Source organism: Mobula birostris, chromosome 6 (genome assembly GCF_030028105.1).
Source record: "Mobula birostris isolate sMobBir1 chromosome 6, sMobBir1.hap1, whole genome shotgun sequence".
Lineage (NCBI taxonomy): Eukaryota > Metazoa > Chordata > Chondrichthyes > Myliobatiformes > Myliobatidae > Mobula > Mobula birostris.
In genome coordinates, this window is record NC_092375.1 from 159,332,225 (window position 1) to 159,352,208 (window position 19,984).

Genomic DNA, 19,984 nt, shown 5'->3' on the forward strand with positions numbered 1-19,984 from the left:
TAGACTTTAAAAAGAAACATGTACATGGTTTCACATCTTATAAAATCATCTGAAACTATATTTGCACCAAGCTTTGGAAATAAATTTAAAGGGGATACATTATGAAATGAAATGTCATGTTTAAATCAAGACAAGTGCCTGAAGGCAAGATTGTACATCCCTTTATCAATGTAGTTTTAAATTAAGCCTGTTGTCTTCAGTGTGAATTTAATTAAATTCTTAGATCAGTTTCCCTGTGGGCACCACACAAACTATTCCTTATAGACCCAAATCAAACTTAACCATAACTACTTTCTGACAACAAGATATTAACAAACATCAAAGGAGGATTCAATTGCTTTCTTTCTTACTTAAAATCCATCGTGGCAGAGGTGAGAGATCAGGGTAAATTGCTTTGTGAAAAAAGACACAAAGGTTTAGTTGTAAAAATATACTAGAAGCTGTTCAGATAATCTTATTAAATTAATTTATGTATAGATTCTGGGGCCAAAGTCTAAAGGACACAAATTATGTATACTTGGTGCTTGATAACTGTGTGTATTTACAGTATATTCAAGTTAATGAAAGATCTAGAAGATACACATACAAAGAGTTTATTCAGTACAATGAATTGTAATCAACAATAAAATGGAGTGCATAAAAACCTGCATAACCACTGAACCAAAAACATGCTTTTGTTCCATTGTGAAGGTCTGGAAGTAAAGCAACTCAACTAGTTTATAGAGATCAGAGGTCGCTCCTCTCTCTTTTGCCAAATGCTTTTTTTACTATTGTCCCCCTCGCCTTCAGTACTCATTCGCCCTTGTCTGTGGGGAGGGGTCACAATGATCTCCTCGTCCTGTAAACTCTGGTCACTCTGCTCTTCTTCGACCTCACCCAACTGGCCACTGCCCATATCCGGGCCTTGCCTGAAGGAGAGGTCCTCAGGGGTGCATACTGTGGTCCCACTTTCACTCCCGCTCAGCTCTACATCTTCTGGGTAAGGGTTCTTCAAGGCAGCTGCAGCTCTGGCACAAGTCTTTTCCTTTTCCGGCCTCTTACCGGTGTGGTGCTCGTTCATATCAACACCTGAATCAAGGCTCGTGTCGTTGCTATGCGCTTTTTTTGGTTTCTGAACGAGCACACATGAATGTCTGATCGGCGGTATCGGCTTCCCCTCCAGGGATACAAACCACGCTCTAGGGTGCACCGAAGGCTTGCCTTTGGTCAACTCTAGCAACGTCTGCTCGGAGATACCCTGCAGTTCAGTGGCAAATGGTGTCACTCCTACTGTTTCGTTCAGGGTGCCAGGAACAGACACAGACTCCAGCAGGTTGTTACTGAACCTTCCCCAGTTGGCAGAGAGCTTGGGATCCAGCACCTGCTTTGCGTTCACATAGCCCTGTTGCACTTGAAGAACCTGCTGTTGTCTCTGGGAATCTGATTGCTGCTGAGAGTGTAAAGGCATCTTAGGAAGTGTCTGTGTGTAACTGTCCTTGGTAAGTGGCTCAGCCAATGGGCTATAGACCATCTGCCTGTTTCTGGGCAAGGTAGCTGACCTAGAAACCTGCTCTGGAGTACCATAATGATCTTGGGCTTGCATGATAGCCACAGCTGGGTTATAAATAGGCAATAATTTGTTCGAAATAAGAGGTAACTGGTACATTTCTTCGTTTACAGTGTGCTGCATTTTGTACTGCTCATCGACCATTTCCTTCCTCCGTGCAAGCATTTTTATATGTCTCATCTGCAATGCATTCTTGGGGACATTGTCCGGGTGGCTGACTGCCTGTTGATAAATCTTGTCCCCGCATTTTTTCCGAGATCGGACAGTGAAATTCTCAACATAGATTTTGCAGCTCTCGTTGTTTTGTCTCTCTGTAGATTTATTCACCTGTTTACAGAATTCCTTCATTTCTTTTTGGGGCGTCTCCCTTTGTGGACTACAGGAGTTGGCAGGAGGGTGCTGCACAGCAGGCTTTTCGTCGGGTCTTGAGCTTTCTTTGGTGCCAGGAGCCAAGTTCACTTGGTTGGTTGATGTGGTCTGGTCTTTCTTTGAGGTATCCATTTTAGTCTTGACTTGCGTTTTTTTGTGCGGGTGACTGTACCGTCCTCTGTACAAAACAAAATTCAGAGGAGATCTCAGGGGCAAGTTTTTCACTTAGAGGGTGGTAGTTATCAGTAACAAATCGCAAAATGAGGTGAAAGAAGTAGATACAATAACACGGTTTAAGGGGCACTTTGACAGCTAATTGGATAGGAAAGGTACAGAGAGATACAGACCTAGTGGAGGCAAATGGGATTAGCAATGACAGGCATAACAGGCTGCAAAGACAAGGCGAACTGAAGGGCTCTGTATCGGTGCTCTACGATTTTATGATTCAATTTTCAGGGAATGTCATTCTCCCCAGTCTTGGAGGGTTAGACACAAATTTATCATGGGCAACTTTCAGGTCTATGGAGAAAGAGTGGCCAAGGGGGACTAAGTTGACATCTTCTCAACAGAATAATCAACTCAGTGCCCACCATCGATACTGGACAATTCAATGCATACTATGCTGTGATCACTGATTTTTCTCACCATAAATATACAAAACCGAGTGGGAAATCATTCACATCTCATTGAGGTACAGAGAATTTTGATTAGGGCACCTATTAAGCAAAGATCCTTACAAGGCGCAGATTGGAAGTCTGTGTGGGGCGCCACTCCTCACACAGACACTAGAGCAATGTGTAGTTAAGTGCCTTGCTCAAGGACACAAACACGTTGCCACAGCTGAGGCTCGAACTAGCGACCTTCAGATCACTAGATGAACGTCTTAACCACTTGGCCACGTGCCCCAGTTACTATGAACTAATCTTTGTTTTAAAAAAAGATAGGATTTTCTTCTGGAAAATTAAGCATAATAACAAATGATAGAAAGTAAAACAAGGGACCCTCATTTCAAATGACAATCAAACATTATGTCAACTAGAATTCCATACAGATCAAAGCCTCCCAGGATATCCAGAACAGTACACTTCAACTCTACTCTCACCAGTTTAAAAGAGATAGTTGTATTAAAGTTCTGCTCATAATAAAAATCAGTGTCAAATTTCCTCAATAACTTTAGTTGTATAGTAATACACACAAGTAATTATTTATCTACATTATAAGACACCTTGATGCAGCAGTTAGTGCTGCTGTCTCAGATCTCCAGGGACCCAGATTCAGTCCTGACCTAGGATGCTGTCTCGCATCTTCAGCTTGTGACTACAGTATGTGGGTTTCCTACTTATAACTCATGTTGCCCCACATCTCAAAAACATGCTGACAGTCAGTATTTTGGGTTTTGTGGATTGCAGCCCCCCCCACCCCCCAGTGAAGACGTGCGTCAGATTTGAGGAAAGTTCTGGGCAGAAGGGAAAATAGTTTACTGGGAAATACAAACGTTTGTAAGTAGAGATGTGCCAATGATGGGAATTCTGAGTGGGCATATGGACTCCTAAACTGTAATTCTATATATTTTCTCATATGTACATCTACATGGGCATTAACTTATGGAGAAATCCAACTACCTACCTGCAGAAACAGAAAAGCACAACCACAAAACCAGCAAGAATCACTGCAGTGCCTCCTAATATAGCCACCAGTAGCACTGTATGGTAGCTGCTTATGTCCTTTGCAATACGACCAATTGTACCTGGATTAAAGAAAACAAAGTCTTAATAATACATTGTATTTGTGGTGCTCTCCATTGTGATTCAAAATCAGCACACTTATGTATCAAATCCATACTTTGACATGTTTGTACCAAACACATAGCAGACAACATACAGTGGCATGCAAAAGTTCGGGCACCCCTGGTCAAAATTTCTGTTACTGTGAATAGCTAAACCAGTAAAAGATGAACTGATTTCCAAAAGGCAGAAAGTTAAAGATGACACATTTCTTTAATATTTTAAGCAAGAAAACTTTTTTATTTCCATCTTTTACAGTTCAAAATAACAAAAAAGGAAAAGGGCCTGAAGCAAAAGTTTGGGCACCCTGCATGGTTAGTACTTATTAACACCCTCTTTGGCAAGTATCACAGCTTGTAAACGCTTTCTCTAGCCAGCTAAGAGACTTTCAATTCTTGTTTGGGGGATTTTCGCCCATTCTTCCTTGAAAAAGGCTTCTAGTTCTGTGAGATTCTTAATGATGTTTAGGTCGGGGGACTGTGAGGGCCATGGCAAAACCTTCAGCTTGTGCCTCTTGAGGTAGTCCATTGTGGATTTTGAGGTGTGTTTAGGATCATTAACCTGTTGTAGAAGCCATCCTCTTTTCATCTTCAGCTTTTTTTTTACAGACAGTGTGATATTTGCTTCCAGAATTTGCTGGTATTTAATTGAATTCATTCTTCCCTCTACCAGTGAAATGTTCCCCGTGCCACTGGCTGCAACACAAGCCCAAAGCATGATCAATCCACCCCCGTGCTTAACAGTTGGAGAGGTGTTCTTTTCATGAAATTCTGCGCCCTTTTTTCTCTAAACATACCTTTGCTCATTGCGGCCAAAAAGTTCTATTTTAACTTCATCAGTCCACAGGACTTGTTTCCAAAATGCATCAGGCTTGTTTAGATGTTCCTTTGAACTTTTTGAATAGAACTTTTTCCCAGTCCCCTTACTACGTTTTTGCTTTTTTGTCCTTATTCCACCTTGCGTACAGGATGCCAAATCTTATTTGATAACATTACCTTAAAGATCGATTTACTCAGTGTTATATAAATATACGTGCTGTTGTAAAGAAATTTTCGAAATAACAATAATCAATGTTTAACCCATTCTGATTGATAACATGACTCATGTGAAACTGAAATCACTGGACAGTCTCAAAGTGGGAGAAATTAACCTACCAACAAATTACATTGGTCCTTATTTATTGACATTTAGAATGAATAAGAGTTATGAAAATTTACTGCAGGATGATCCACTTATACAGTGTCAGGAAGTGTGCACTTTGGTAGAAGAAATGAGAGGGTTGACCACTTTCTAAATAGAAAGAAAATATAAAAAATTGAAGTGCAAAGGGATGTGGGAGTCCTTGTGCAGGATTCCCTAAAGGTTAATTTGCAGGTTGAGTCTGTGTGAGGAAGTCAAATGTGATGTTAGCATTCATTTCAAGAGGACATAAATATAAAAGCAAGGATGTAATGTTGAGACTCTGTAAAGGACCCTGGTCAGACCCCACTTGGAGTACTGTGCTCAATTCTGGAAGGACGTGGAAACCACAGAAAGCGTGCAGAGGAGATTTACAAGGATGTTGCCTGGACTGGGGATCATGCCTTATGAGAATAGGTTGAATGAACTCTGCTTTTTCTCCTTGGAGCGATGGAGGATGAGAGGTGACTTGATAGAGGTGTACAAGATAAGAGGCATTGATCGTGTGGATAGTCAGAGGCTTTAACTCAGGGCTGAATTGGCTAGTACGAGAGGGCATAGTTTTAAGGTGTTTGGAAGTAGGTACAGAGGAGATGTTTGTTTGTGTGTTTTTTTTTTAGAAACGCAGAGAGTGGTGAGTCCGTAGAATGGGCTGCCGGCAGCGGTGGTGGAGGCAGAAACGATAGGGTCTTTAACAGACTCCTGGATGGCTACATGGAGCTTAGAAAAATAGAGGGCTATGGGTAAAGCCGAGGTAGTTCTAAGGTAGGGAAATGTTTGGCACAGCTTTGTGGGCCGAAGGGCCTGCATTGTGTTGTATTTTTTCTATGTTTCTAAAGCATTGGTGAGCCTCACTTGGAGTATTGTGAGCAGTTTTAGGCCCCTTATCCTAGAATGAATGTGCTGGAATTGGAGAGGGTTCAAAAGATGTTAATGAAAATGATTCCAAGATTAAATGGCTTCTCAAATAAAGAGCATTTGATGGCTCTGGGCCTGTATTCACTGGAATTCAGAAGAACAAGGAGTAAGCTAATTGAAACCTATCGAATGGTGAAAGGCCTTGATAGAGTGGATGTGGAGAAGATGTTTCCAACGGTGGGAATGACCAGGACTAGAGGATATAGCCTCAGAATAGACGGATGGCCTTTTAGAACAGAGGTGAGGAGGAATTTCTTTAGCCAGCGAGTGGTGAATCTGTGCAATTTGTTGCCACAGGCAGCTGTGGAGGCCAAGTCCTTATGAATATTTAAGGCAGAGGTTGATACATTCTTGATTGGTCAGGACACGAAGGGATATGGTGAAGGGGGCAGGCAGGAGATTGGGGCTGAGAGGAAAATTGGATCAGCCATGATGAAATAGTGGAGCAGACACAATGGGCCAAATGGCCTAATTCTGCTCCTATATCTTATGGTCTTAGTTAAAATCAGTGTTTATATTGAATCAACAATGTTGGGAGGTTATCTCTGTTAACCCGTCTGCACATCTACAGGAAGGCAAGACAAACGGAATGATAAGTGAGAAATTGCCCTGTCCATTCACTACTGCTGATTACATGGAAATTTGTTCCCTACCAGCATAGTTAGAGGGAGATCAAAATAAGATCTGACTGTTTCAGGTGAAATAGAAAAACAATAAAGGGGGGAAATTAAAAATAATCTACATTTTCATAAGAAGCACAGCTGCTGCCTCAGCTCCAGTGACCCTGGTTGAAGCCTGACCTTTAATGCTGTTTGTGTGGGACCTGCATATTCCCCATGACTGCATGGGTTTCCTTTGAGTGCCCTAGTTTCCCTCCACACCCTGAGGATGGTGGGCTGGTAGGTTATGTAACACTGCAAGTTGCCTCTTGAGTACGTACGTGGAAGAATCAGGCAGGGTGGGGGTGGTTATGATAAGAACATCGGGAGAATTTTAAAAAAGGATAACATGGGGTTAGTACAAATGAATAAATTATAGTTGGCATGGAATTGGAAGGACTGAAAGGTCTGTTCCTATGTTGAATGCCTTTGTGTATCCAAGTTGTCACAAACTTTGCATCTCAACTGACTACTTTAATTTTTCAGTCATGAGAATATAAAACTCAATTTGAACACCTCGGTGATCAGCATAAAATTATAAACAAGAACTAGTTGTCTGTGACAATGCAATTACTGTAACGCAATAAGCTGTGTGATGGCAGCTTAGACCGAATAGGGAGTAAAATGCTGTTGATACTGTCAGACAAGGTTAACGTCTCCTTCGAAAAGAAAAGAAAATCAGCTGAGCATCTTTAAACATACCGAAAACAGCTGAGCAAAATGTAATCATTCCAAATGCACCAACATGCTTTCGCAGGAGTATTATCAAATGGAATCTGGACATTTAATTCTATAATTATGAATAATTAACCTGTAACTACCGCTAATCTCAAGTGTCTCTCATGCTTTAATGAAGCTAATTCAATTGTCAGTCAAGAAAAATGACATAGTGTTTTTGTTGGTCTGCATGCATCCAGCACCCATCAATAATAAGATAATTATCATGATAATACGACAATGAATGGTCCACAAATAAAACAATACACATAGAAATAAAGTCCCTTTGTACCAAAGTGCAGAATCAAGTGAATTACCCAAACAATGTCCCAGTCCAATCACTACAACTTTTATACTCCCAGTAAAATACCAAAGCTAAAACCAACAGGTAGAATTCAGCAGGAAGATGGAAAAAATAAATGCAAAATGTACTCATTCACCTGTGGTTAATGGTAAAGGGGCAGCTATCCAGTGACCCAAATGAGGGGCTATGTAGGTCCAGACAAGCTGGTCACCTTCTCTCCTAACCGTTCCGCGTCCTCGGTTTACCCAGGCACCTTTGATGAAAGAATATTTAGGAAATAGGCATTTATCAAAGGCAAATTAAATTTAAGGTGCTGCAATAAAGTAACCAATATCAGAGAGAGAAAAAAATCTTTAAATTCTTTAAAAAAAAATTTTATTGATGCTCCTCTTTAGTAAAATAGGTGGTCGTGCAGTTACGATGCTGCCTCACATCTCCAAGGACTGTGATTTGAACCTAGCCTCGAGTGCTGTCTATCCGGAGTTTGTAACTGCATGGCTTTCCCTAGGTGCCCTGATTTGCTCCTGTATCGCACAGACATTATGGGAGGTTAATTGGATGCTATATACATTACATCTATTTTACATGAGTGGCAAAAGAGGGTTAAATAATGGGTATTCTGGAAAGAATGGGTTGTAGGGATTCAGACAGAATTGGTCTGATGATCTGCTCTGCTGGGAGTCAGCACATGGGCTAAATGTAACACAGTTATCATGGGCATGGGGGAAGAAAATATCTTCCCCTGGATTTTGCAGTTATTAGCATAGTAAGCATGACAAGTGGGCCAGAAAGATACAGCAATTTCTAGTTACATGAACTTCCCCGTTCTGATATTGGTCGTGCATCAGGAATCAGTTCCCAGAGATGGCTAATGTTGCACAGCCATCGTGTTATCAAACTTGCTGAGTAATGATATTTAAGAATCCTCGTGGACTGAAAACCAGAAGGAACAAGTTCCAGCATTTTACAGACATAAAAGACAAGAATTTACACCCAACACAGTAGAAGCTTCCGAAGTGATTAAAATCAGCATACATGAAATTATTACTTCTGTGGCACAGAGTGATTATTAAGCAGTAATTGTAGTTTATTGTACGTAAATTTCACAGAAAATGATTGCAAAGAAGAAAGCTTCAAGATGGCAGAGAAGGCAAGATGAGGTTGTATAAGGCATTGGTGAGGCTGAATCTGGAGTATTGTGTTCAGTTTTAGTCACCAAATTACAGGAAGGATATAAATAAGGTTGAAAGAGTGCAGAGAAGGTTTACAAGGATGTTGCCGGGACTTGAGAAACTCAGTTACAGAGAAGGGTTGAATAGGTTAAGACTTTATTCCCTGGAGCGTAGAAGAATGAGGGGAGATTTGATTTGAGGTATATAAAATTATGATGGGTACAGATAGAGTGAATGCAAGCAGGCTTTTTCCACTGAGGCAAGGAGGGGAAAAAACCAGAGGACATGGGTTAAGAGTGAGGGGGGAAAAGTTTAAAGGGAACATTGGGGGGGCTTTTTCACACAGAGAGTGGTGGGAGTATGGAATGAGCTGCCAGACGAGGTGGTAAATGTGGGTTCTTTTTTAACATTTAAGAATAAATTGGACAGATACATGGATGGGAGGTGTATGGAGGGATATGGTCCGTGGGCAGGTCAGTAGGACTAGGCAGAAAATGGTTTGGCACAGCCAAGAAGGGCCAAAAGGCCTGTTTCTGTGCTGTAGTTTCTATGGTTATGGTTTCTAAATGCTGAATCAGACAGAAACTATAGGAATTTACACAATGAGTTACTCCAAGTAAGGAAATCTCTAAGTTGTTCTTAGTTTTACACAATGAAAATGAAAATGATGAATACACAAGGGCCAAATCCAAGCCCTTGGTCATTTTAAGACCAATTTAGTTTTAGAGTGGGCGTAGAATGGAGGGTAGACCAATGGGCAATGGCCTCATGAGGTTCAATGACATAATGGATTTTCTCATTTAGATTTACCAAACTAAAATGAATGGTATCCTTTCAAATCATGGGGACTATAGAAATATAGCACCACCAAAGCTTCTCTCCTTCCTATTGTATGAAATCCTCTGCATTTTAACAAGCCAATTCAAGTGTCACTGTATCAATAAGGTATTTGCCCCCATATTCATCCAAGATAATCAGGACAACAAATGAAACTGTTCGTGTACCAATTTTCAGGTCAAACGTCCAGGCTCGAAGAGTTTCTGCATGCGTCACCAGATCAGTTGGTCCAAGGGGTAACGTAATGTGGATGGATCCCGCCACCTTTACGTACTTCCCAGCAGCAAACAATTCAACATTAATGGCAGCCAGTGGCGTCAGTTTGATGCTCTTCAGCCCTGTAAAGACATTTCTTTTGTTAAATACATCATTACAAATAAAAATTGAAACACACCCACAACAACATGAAATGACATTTCTACAATCTGCAACATGTGAGTTCATCATTTAAAGACAGATATCAATATATTTATTCCCAAAACCCCCAAGAAGTGGAGGTGCCATATAGATAATGCAGAACTTGTCTCCTGTTACATAAACATCTATACATATCCACAAAGCAGTGTATCAGGTAACACAAGAAACTAGTGGAGGAGCTTGTGAGAGTTGGGGAAATTGGGAGGGACAGGGAATTGTCCGAAATATTACAAAGATAATCAAACCAGTCAGACACATTATTACATGAATGATTAATTTATAACTATCTGTATACAGAAGGAGAATTTCATGATGCCCTGAATTTATTAATTTGTTTTCTGCAGTTTCTTGTGGGAAAACCGAATTTTACATTGTATTTGAGTCCAAAATATTTCAGTTTTAATGAATGAACAACCTCTGCCAAGTCGCCAAAGCAAATAAGTTACAGCATAGGTAAAGCCATTTTGTCTATGTCTCAACCTACTATTTTTAACCAACCTCATCAACATGCGCCATTAATCCTTTTCCACTCAGGTCCTTACCTGATTCTCCTTTAGATATTCTATTTGCTCCCCCCACTTCTATACTCTATTTACACTTCAATTAAGGAATTGCCTGCTGGACTTATCAGTGACCAGTTAGTTGAGAGGTGTCGTAGCCACAACCTTGCACTCAATATCAGTAAGACCAAAGACCTGAAGTGGACTTCAGAAAGGGTAGGATGAGGGAACACACACTGGTCCTCATAGATGGATCCGAAGTGGAAAGGGTGAGCAATTTCAAGTTCCTGGTTGTCAATCACTTGGAGTATCTAACCTGTACCCAACAAAGAAGGCATGACAGCGGCTATATTTCATTAGGAGTTTGAGAAGATTTGGTATGTCTCCAAAAACACTGGAAAATTTCTACGGATGTACTGTGCAGAGCATTCTAACTGGCTGCATCACCGTCTGGTATGGGGGGGGGGGGTTGGGGCTACTGCACAGGATTGAAGTTAGCTGCAGAGCTGTAACCGTACTCAGCTCGGTCATGAGCATCAGCCTCTGTAGTATCCAGGACTCTTCAAGGAGCGATGCTTCAAAAACAGCGTTGTCCATCATTAAGGACCCCCATCAGCCTTGCTCTCATTGTTACCATCAGGGAGGGGCAGAAAAGCACACACTCAACGATTTAGGAACAGCGTCTTTCCGCCTGCCACCAGATTTCTGAATGGACATTGAACCCATGAACACTATTTCACTACTTTCTATTTCCATTTTTGCACTACTTGTGTTCTGCCCTTGACAGCAAGTGAAAGTGCCTTTTCCACAATAACTCTCTCAAAGCCTTCTATCAGGTCATGCTCATTCTTCTTTTCTGGAGCCCAGGACCACCTGCTTTAATCTTTCTGCACAAGCCTGGTGTCAGTCTAATAAGCCTTTGTTTACAAGCCTCTTCAGAGCATGTGTATTTATCATTCTACAAAGGATATCCACAATGACCACAGAATCATAGCAACAACCCATTTGTTTGCCACAATTGATAAATGGTTGTCCTGATAAAATTCTTAACATAATTCATTTTCTCACCAGATTATTTAATTATGCAATTATATTTGTTTCAAGTATCTGAAAAAGAGATGCAGATTTGTTGGAATTATTGTGGAGATCCAGAATCTCTTGACAAACCCTTTTAAACTGATCAATTTTGGTCTCAATTACTTTCTAATGTAATGATTAATGAAAGGCCATTAAGTTAATGCAAAGATTAAAACGTTAAAGCTGGATCACATCTCCAAATCTAAAGTTAGTAGCTGAATTCCCACTAATAACACTTAAATTATAAATTAGCCAAGAGTTTTGTGCAGTACCAACAGAACATTACACTGCAGGCATGCTGGCTTTCATAAAGGATATCAGACTAAAATCTCATCTACCCACTCTGGTGGAAGCTAAAGAAAATCTATACAGCTAACTAATGAACAGGTTTATTTATTCTGATGTCTGGCCAAGACATATCCCTCAGCCAGTATCAATAAAACTAATTATTTGGTCACTTATTTTTGAAGTTACTGTGGGGTTTCACATGATCTGGTTCCAGAGAAAGGGAGAGGAACATCCATCAGGAAAAGCAACTTAATCCGTTCTTCACAGGAATAAGTAGAAGAGCAAACAAGAAAAATTGAAAAAACTCAACACAATATATGAATTATGAAAAAAGGATGAGATCCTTAGGTTGATAAATTTGAGTGGAAAACAAACACAAAGAAAGTCCAATTCACTCACAGTGACTCTATTTGCAGTGATAAGCTTATCATGTGAACACATTACAGCCATTCTAAAGAGTGCAAAATTATCACAGAAAGTGGTTCAGCAGTGGGAAATACATGGTAAAAATTGAGCAGTTTTGCACATTGTTAGCTCCTTTTCTTGACTGAGTCATTCTATATTTGACATTTCTCTTTAGGAAGGCGGACTACAGAAATGACCCTATAAAATGTTTTAGTTTTAGGAAGCTTCTTTAAACTTCCTGCTTCAAATATGTGACAATCCTGCATCCAGTATCACATACCAATAACCTCCGTTCATTGCAAGGAAAGAATAGCAGCACATTTTCTCTCAATGTGTGAAGATAGAGAAGCAAACCATGAAGACAACCTGTCCTACTCCAATCCTGAGGATTACCGGATGTAACAAGATATCCGAGCTATTATAGAAATAACATCACAATTAAATCTAGAATGACAAGGTGAGAAAGCTGTGTTCAGAAGAAATGATTAAGGCTTTACTTGATTTGTTCATTAAGGTCCCCATTGTATGGACAAAGTTGTCTGCTCGCCAGGGAAGCTGTGGAGCTGTGAGATAGGCTGTTAGATTAGAAACGTATGTGTTCTTCGGTAGTTTCAGTAATCCCTTTGGGAACTGGACACTAGGATATGATCCGTCATCTAAAATAAATCACAACATCTTTGATTAGGAATGACAGAAAAGGAAACTTAAGGATCCAACTAATAACAACACAATAGTTCTCTAGTATAGAATTGGCTAACTAGTATAAAATTGGCTAACTAGTACCACTCTTTAAGATGCCACTGCTGGTAGCAAACAAAACTACCAACTACTTTATAAATCACATTTTTTTCTCAAAAACGATCACCGCAATCAATAGCCTGTAACTTTCTTTTTGGAGCTGAGCTTTTGAACTGCCTGTATGAGCTGGCATTTTAGCAGGGTGAGCTGAAGTCTCGAAGGTACAAGGCGGTTGCAGTGTGGCGTGTACAGGCTGTATTGAGGTGGCAAGGCCCGGACTCAACAGCGAGAAACGAGCCAAAGTTTAGCTATTTCTGGAGCAGCTTGGTGGTGATTTGAAACAGCAGAGTCGAGGCAGTGGTGCCCAGGCCCGAGAGGAACAAGCTATGGTTTGACCAATTTAGGCACCGGACCAGATTGGAAAGGTCAGGTAAGGCCCAAATTGAGGCAGCAAGGTCCCGGGATCGAGAGTAAATCGGAACAGCAGTGCCCCGGTCCAAGGGCAAGGAACAAGTTGAAGTTTGACCAACTTAGGAGCCTCGCCAGGTTGAAAACGTCAGGGTATCAGAGCCAAAGGCGATGGATGGGCCAGTGTTCAGCTTGCTCCTCACAAGATTTACTCATCTCTGTGGCCTGCAATTAATGGGCTCCTGGATCAGCTGTGATTGGCTTCATGACAGTGGACTCACTTTCATGAACTTCAATTCTGAATGTTATTTAATTTTATTGTTTGCACCATTTTTTTTCCTGCACATTGGGTGTTTGGGTGTTTAACGGTTTTTTTTTGGGTTCTATTAGGTTTCTCTGTTTAGTAGCTGCATTTAAGGAGACAAATCTCAAGGTTGTATACAGTATATATCCTTCGATAATAAATGAATTTTTGAACTTTGAATTTTGTTTACATAGAAAATAATACGTAATGTTACAAGGGAAGGAACAAATTAACAGGCCTCTTTCCTGCAAACAGCAAGATCGTGTTCGTAGCGATTTGTTCACTTCTTGTAAATGCACAAGCCTCATCTATAATACAGCCTACAATTTAAGACCTGGGCTAGATCATGCTGTGTTTTACTGATGGATCTGGTGCTGTTCATCTATCAAACTTGAACTACTGTGTAAGTTTTAAGAGACCATAAGGCGTATAAGCAGAATTAGACCATTTGGCCCATCATGTCTGCTCCACCATTCCATCATGGTTGATTTACTATCCTTCTCTACCCCATACTCCTGCCTTCTCCCTCTAACCTTTGACACCCTGACTAATCAAGATAGGCCCCTCCACCTATCTTTGTGTCGTCCACAACACCATCAATTCTCTCATCCAAATCATTGACACATAACATGAAAAGAAACAGTTCCAATATGGACCCTGATGAACACCACTGGTCACTGACAGCCAATCAAAAAGGACCCCTTTATTCTGAATCTTTGCCTCCGAGCAGTCAGCCAATCTCCTATCCATGCTAATATCTTTCCTATAATATCAGGAAAGCCACACAAGGCTGCTTATCTTGTTGGGACCCCCAAATATTAGACTGGAGGAAATGACACTCAGATCCCACAACAGGTTCACAGGAAACAGAGTCACAAAGACCTTCAGCCACCATGTCTATTCTGTCTATACTCAATCATCACTCCACTAAGTAACTCCTGTACCTTATAAAGTGGCCACTGAGTGTATTTCAATGGTCTTCTGATGCTGTAGCCCATCCATCTAAAGGTTTGATATTTTGTGCATTCACAGATGCTCTTCTACACATCACTGTTACAAGTTACTGTTGCCTTCCAATCAGTTTGAACCAGCTGATTCTCCTGTGATTCATTTTCACCAACAGAACTGCCACTCACTGGATATTTCTTTTTCTGTTTTTCACACCATTCTCTGTAAACTCTAGAGATTGCTGCGTGTGAAAATCCCAGGAGAGCAGCAGTTTCTGAGATACTCAAATCACTGCGTGAGACACGAGTAATCATTCCACGAGCAGGTGTACAGGTATACCTAATAAAGTGTCACTGTATTTTGCCCGTCGAGATCAATCCATTTGTCCACATTAGGTTTCTACCTTTCTATGCCTGTGAACAATATCATTCACTCTGCTCAATGCAATCTCTTGGAATGGTGATTAGTGTTGATTACACTGGGAGAGAAATTTTTCACGATTCTCCACCAATTCCACCCCCCACCCCGCCTCCCCACTGCCCTCCCTCCATTATTGGCCTTTGCCTTTTGGGTTTCTCCCCAGGAACAGACATGGCTGAGGTGAGGGTCTGTAGACAGGATGAGAGAAATCCTGCTAATAGTGTGGATTTACTTCTTTGAACTTCAAATAAAGAGAATAAGACTATGTTCTGTTCATTAATAAAGCAACAAGAGTGGGGCCACATTACCATCATTCACAAAGATAAGGGTTGTGAGACAGCCTTATGGTCACTTTAAACACGATAAATTCTGCAGATTCTGGAAACCCAGAGCAACACACACACAAAACAAATGCTGGAGGTACTCAGCAGGTCAGGCTGCATCTATGGGAACGAATAAAGAATTGACGTTTCAGGTTAAGACCCTTCTTCAGGACTGGAAAGGAAGGAGGAAGATGCCAGAATAAAAAGGTGGGTGGGAGAGGAAGGAAGACTAGCTAGAAGGTGATACCTGAAGCCAAGGGGGTAGGAAAGATAAAGGGCTGGAGAGGAAGGAATCTGATAGGAGAGGGGAGCATAGGGGAAAGGGAAAGAGGTAGTGATAGGCAGGTAAGAAGAGGTAAGATGCCAGAGTGGGGAATAGAAGAAGAGGGGAGGGTGGAGCAATTTTTTAAAAACTAGAAGTAGATATGAATATTCATGACATCAGGTTGGAGCTACCCAGATGGAATATAAGGTTTTGCTCCTCCACCCTGAGGAGGCCATGGACCAACATGTTGAAACAGGAATGGGAAACAGATTAAAATGACTGGCCACTGTTAAATTCTGATATTGGCAGATGGAAGGGAGGTGCTCAACGAAGCAGTCCTCCAATACATGGCAGGCCTCACCAATGTAGGGGAGGCCGCATTGGGACCACCGGGCACAATAGACAACCTGAGCAGATTTGCAGGTCCTCGGCCCGAAACATCGACTGTACTCTTTTCCATAGATGCTGCCTGGTCTGCTGAGTTCCTCCAGCATTTTGTGCGTGTTGCAGGTGAAGTGTTGCCTCACAGAGAAGGACTGTTTGGGGTCCTGAATGGAGGCATGGGAAAAGGTGAATGGGCAGGTGTAGCATTTTGGCTGCTTGTACAGATAAGTGCCCGGAGGGAGATTAGTGGGGAGGGACGAACGGACAATGGAACCACAGTGGCAGTGATCCCTGCGGAAAGTGGAGTTGGGGGGTGAGGAGGGGAGGAAGAGATGTCTTTGGGAGAGGATCCCTTTGGAGATGGCTCATTTACTAAGTTAACAGCATTTGGTGGTATCTGCTGGCCACATCATTTGATTACTTGGTGACACAACGAAAATATTAGACCAGTAACAACACCATCTGTTAAGGCGCAGGCACTGCTGCTTTCAGCTATTTCAGATTCCAATTACACCTCGAGTTCACACACGCACTGAAAATGTTAATGAGACGTGGATGGGTTTCACTTGATGACCTCACTGTTAATATATTTCCCACTCCTCCCCCAGTCTCCTTCGATGATCTCATGCATATTTGCACTGCTGAGGGTGGCACATCTCCTTTGCAGTATGACTGTGAGATACCTGTAAATTATGAGGAAAAGCACATTAAAACAACAGTGTTAAGTAAAAAAAATCCGTTCTCTACATGCCCGAGCACCATTAAACAGGGTAAAAGATTACATTACAAATAAGAATCTGCAGATGCTGGAAATCCAAGCAACACATAGAAAATGCTGAGGTACTCAGCAGGCCAGGCAGCATCTAAGGGAAAAAAGTACAGTTGATGTTTCGGGCCGAGACCATTCGCCAGTGCTGGAGAGAAAAAAAAATGAGAATAGATTTAAAAGTTGGGGAAGGGGAGAGAAAAAAATCACAGGGTGATAGGTGAAATCAGGAGAGAGAAGAATGAAGTAAATCGCCGGGTACAAGCTGGTGCTGAAGACATGTTCCCGGGATGAATACAGGCCTGTAGTAGCAGGTCTGGGTAATCCCATGGACGAAGAGTTGGAAAGCAGCAGGGATCACAGAGGGGGAGCAGTGAGAAAGGGATCTCGGCCTGAAACATTGACTGTACTTTTTTTCCGTAGATTTTGCCTGGCCTGCTGAGTTCCTCCAGCATTTTGTGTGTGTTACTTGGATTTCTAGCATCTGCAGATTCTCCCTTGTTTGTGATTTGATTACCACACAGCAAAGTCTCTTCTAGGTATGCCTACCTACCCTGGGAAGTTTAAAACTCCCCTTTCATGGGAGTTCAGTGAAACCCTCTCTCACTGCTCCCCCTCTGTGATCCCTGCTGCTCTCTGACTCTTTGACCACGAGATTACCCAGACCCACTACTACAGCCATGCATCCTTCCTGGGAACATGTCTTCGCTGCCAGCTTTCACCCAGCTATTTACTTCATCCCTCTCCCTCCCAGTTTCACCCATCACCTTCTGTTTCTCTCTCCCCTCCCCCCACCTTTTAAATCTACTCCCTCATCTTCTTTTCTCCAGTCCTGCCAAAGAGTCTTGGCCCGAAACTGTACTCTTTTCTGCAGGTGCTGCCTAGCCTGCTGAGTTCCTCCAGCACTGTGTGTGTGTGTTAAGAGATTATATCCTCTGATAGTGTACACTGCCCTCCTGTGGATGGCCTAAGCACAGCCGTGATTTCCCACACCAAAGCTTGTCTTAGCTTTGTAATTGAGATGATGGGACCCAGGGGAGCTCAGCACACCTGCAGCAGGTGCTTGTTGGAAAGGGCATTTTTGTAGAGATCTCCTGAGTTCAAGTTCATTGTCATACATGAGCTGGTTGTCCATCACATCCGATGAAGACATTTAGACTCGTGCAGTTCTTTTACTGTGCATTAGATGGTCGATCAGTCCAAGTTGTGAGCAACATTGATATCCGTAACAAGGACATGAATCTGGCAGTGCAGCCACTTCTACGGCTTTCCTACTTCGTCCGACAGTGAGTAGCTCTGCTTTGGCGTATGATGATGTCAGTGATTGTAACCAAGGCTTGCCAACCACTCCTGTCTTGTGTACACTGCTGCAGCCATTTGGAAACAAGTTTAGCGTGTACAACATTAGCCTTCACACAGTCTTTGAAACTTTTATGGGGCCTGTCCAATTTCTCTTGCCCAGCAAAACCCTGCCATAAAGTAGCTGTATGGAAGATTTGGGTATCCTTCGTATGTATGACATGCCCTCTCCATCAAAGTTGTGTTTTTGCAATCATGGCTTCAACGCACGTGGCTTCAGCCTTGTCGAGGACTTCTAGGTCTGTGACTCGGTCCTGCCAACGAGTGCCAAGAATCGGCCTTGCACTTTGCATGTGCAAGTCCTCCAGCATTTTGAGGTGTCTTCTGTATATGGTAAACACAAGAGATTCTGCAGATGCTCAACATCCATAGCAAAACACATAAAATGCTGGAGGAACTCAGTAGGTCAGGCAGCATCTATGGCAATGAATAAACAGTTGATGTTTTGGGCTGAAACTTCATCAGGACTGCAAAGGAAGAGGGAAGAAGGCAGAATAAGGTGGGGAGAGAGGTTTATTCGTTCCTATAGATTAATGTGTTCACCCAGACTCACTACTACAGCCACATATCCTTCCTGGAACTATCACCACCCCCCCCCCCCACCCACCTGTTTTCATCCATCACCTTCTAAATAGCCTTCCTTCCCCTCCCTCCATCTTCCCCCTTCCTTTTCGGTCCTAATGAAGGGCCTCAGCCCAAAACATCGACAATCTGTTCCTTTCCACAGATCCAGCCTGACCTGCTGAATTCCTCCAGCATTTGTCATGTGTTTTGCTCTGGATTTCCAGCATCTGCAGAATCTCTTGTGTTTTGGATCTGCTGCTCCACTGCGAAGTCTGTTTGAGGTATGCTATCGCAGGCACGGATCCTTCCTGAGAACTTGTCATCTCCTCCTCCCCAACCCACCTGGTACCACCCATCACCTGGCTTATACTCCTTCCCCTCCCCCCGCCACCCTAATCCGGCACAGCCCCCTTCTTTTACAGTCCTCATGAAGGGTGTCGGCCCAAAACGTCGACGATTTGTTCATCTCTGTATAGGGTCCAGGTTTCACATCCACACAGGAAACTGCTGAGGGCAACAGCTTTTTACACCTTTAGTTTTGTAACTCCAGGTATAAATGTTATGAAAAAATCTTTTCGCAGCAGCACCACAGTACATTACGAATATGACAATCATAAATGACGTAACTAAAATTAACATAAATTATACATAACTTGGATGACAAAATAAAGAAAAATAAACATGATGATTTTCTCTTGGTCATGATGATGATGATAATGTAAGTTGAGGGAGGTTTTGTATGAAATGCTGACATGCCAGGGTTCTTTGTTAGGGTACTAACCCATGACCAAGCTCAACTTGGTTGCCGAGTAACAGAATAACAAAAGTGATGGCCTGTTGGTGGTATATTCTAATTCAGATGGAATATGAACAAGGAAGCATATCCAGTATTCCAGCTACCATTCATCCCCACAAGAAGAATTTTATGTATTTGAATCTAACAGTTTCTGCAATTTGGGCACAGGATTGGACTCAATGGACAGCAAGTTGCTGCAATCAGGAATCAGTGGGAAGAAGGGGCTCTGCCTCCTACTGTGAGAATTGATGAGGGGACATTCAAAGTTCAAAGTATATTTATTATCAAAGTATGAACCTTGTACAACCTTGAGATTCATCTTTTTGCAGGCAGCCACAAAACAAAGAAACACAATAGAACCCACAGAGTACTCCACATGACAAGGACCATCAATCATCCAATGAGCGAGAAAAGAACAAATTGTGCAAACAGTTAAAACAAGTAAACAAATAATACACAGAACAGGAATCACAGATCCCCGAAAGTGAGTTCACAGCCACGGAATCAGTTCAGCGTTAAGGCAAGTGCTGATGGCTG

At 42.0% G+C, this 19,984-nt stretch overlaps 1 protein-coding gene across 1 annotated transcript in view; it reads right to left on the bottom strand.

The window, feature by feature from the left end:
- Positions 1-651: 651 nt before the first annotated feature.
- Positions 652-19,984, bottom strand: part of fam171b (family with sequence similarity 171 member B) — a 51,088-nt gene continuing 31,755 nt past the window's right edge. Inside the window, exons 4-8 of the mRNA XM_072259625.1 lie at positions 12,670-12,828; positions 9,653-9,823; positions 7,613-7,729; positions 3,542-3,662; positions 652-2,093 (exon numbers count right to left, since the gene is read on the bottom strand). Coding sequence (XP_072115726.1) covers positions 713-2,093; positions 3,542-3,662; positions 7,613-7,729; positions 9,653-9,823; positions 12,670-12,828 — 1,949 coding nt within the window. The 3' untranslated portion in view covers positions 652-712. The remainder of the gene's footprint in view (positions 2,094-3,541; positions 3,663-7,612; positions 7,730-9,652; positions 9,824-12,669; positions 12,829-19,984) is intronic.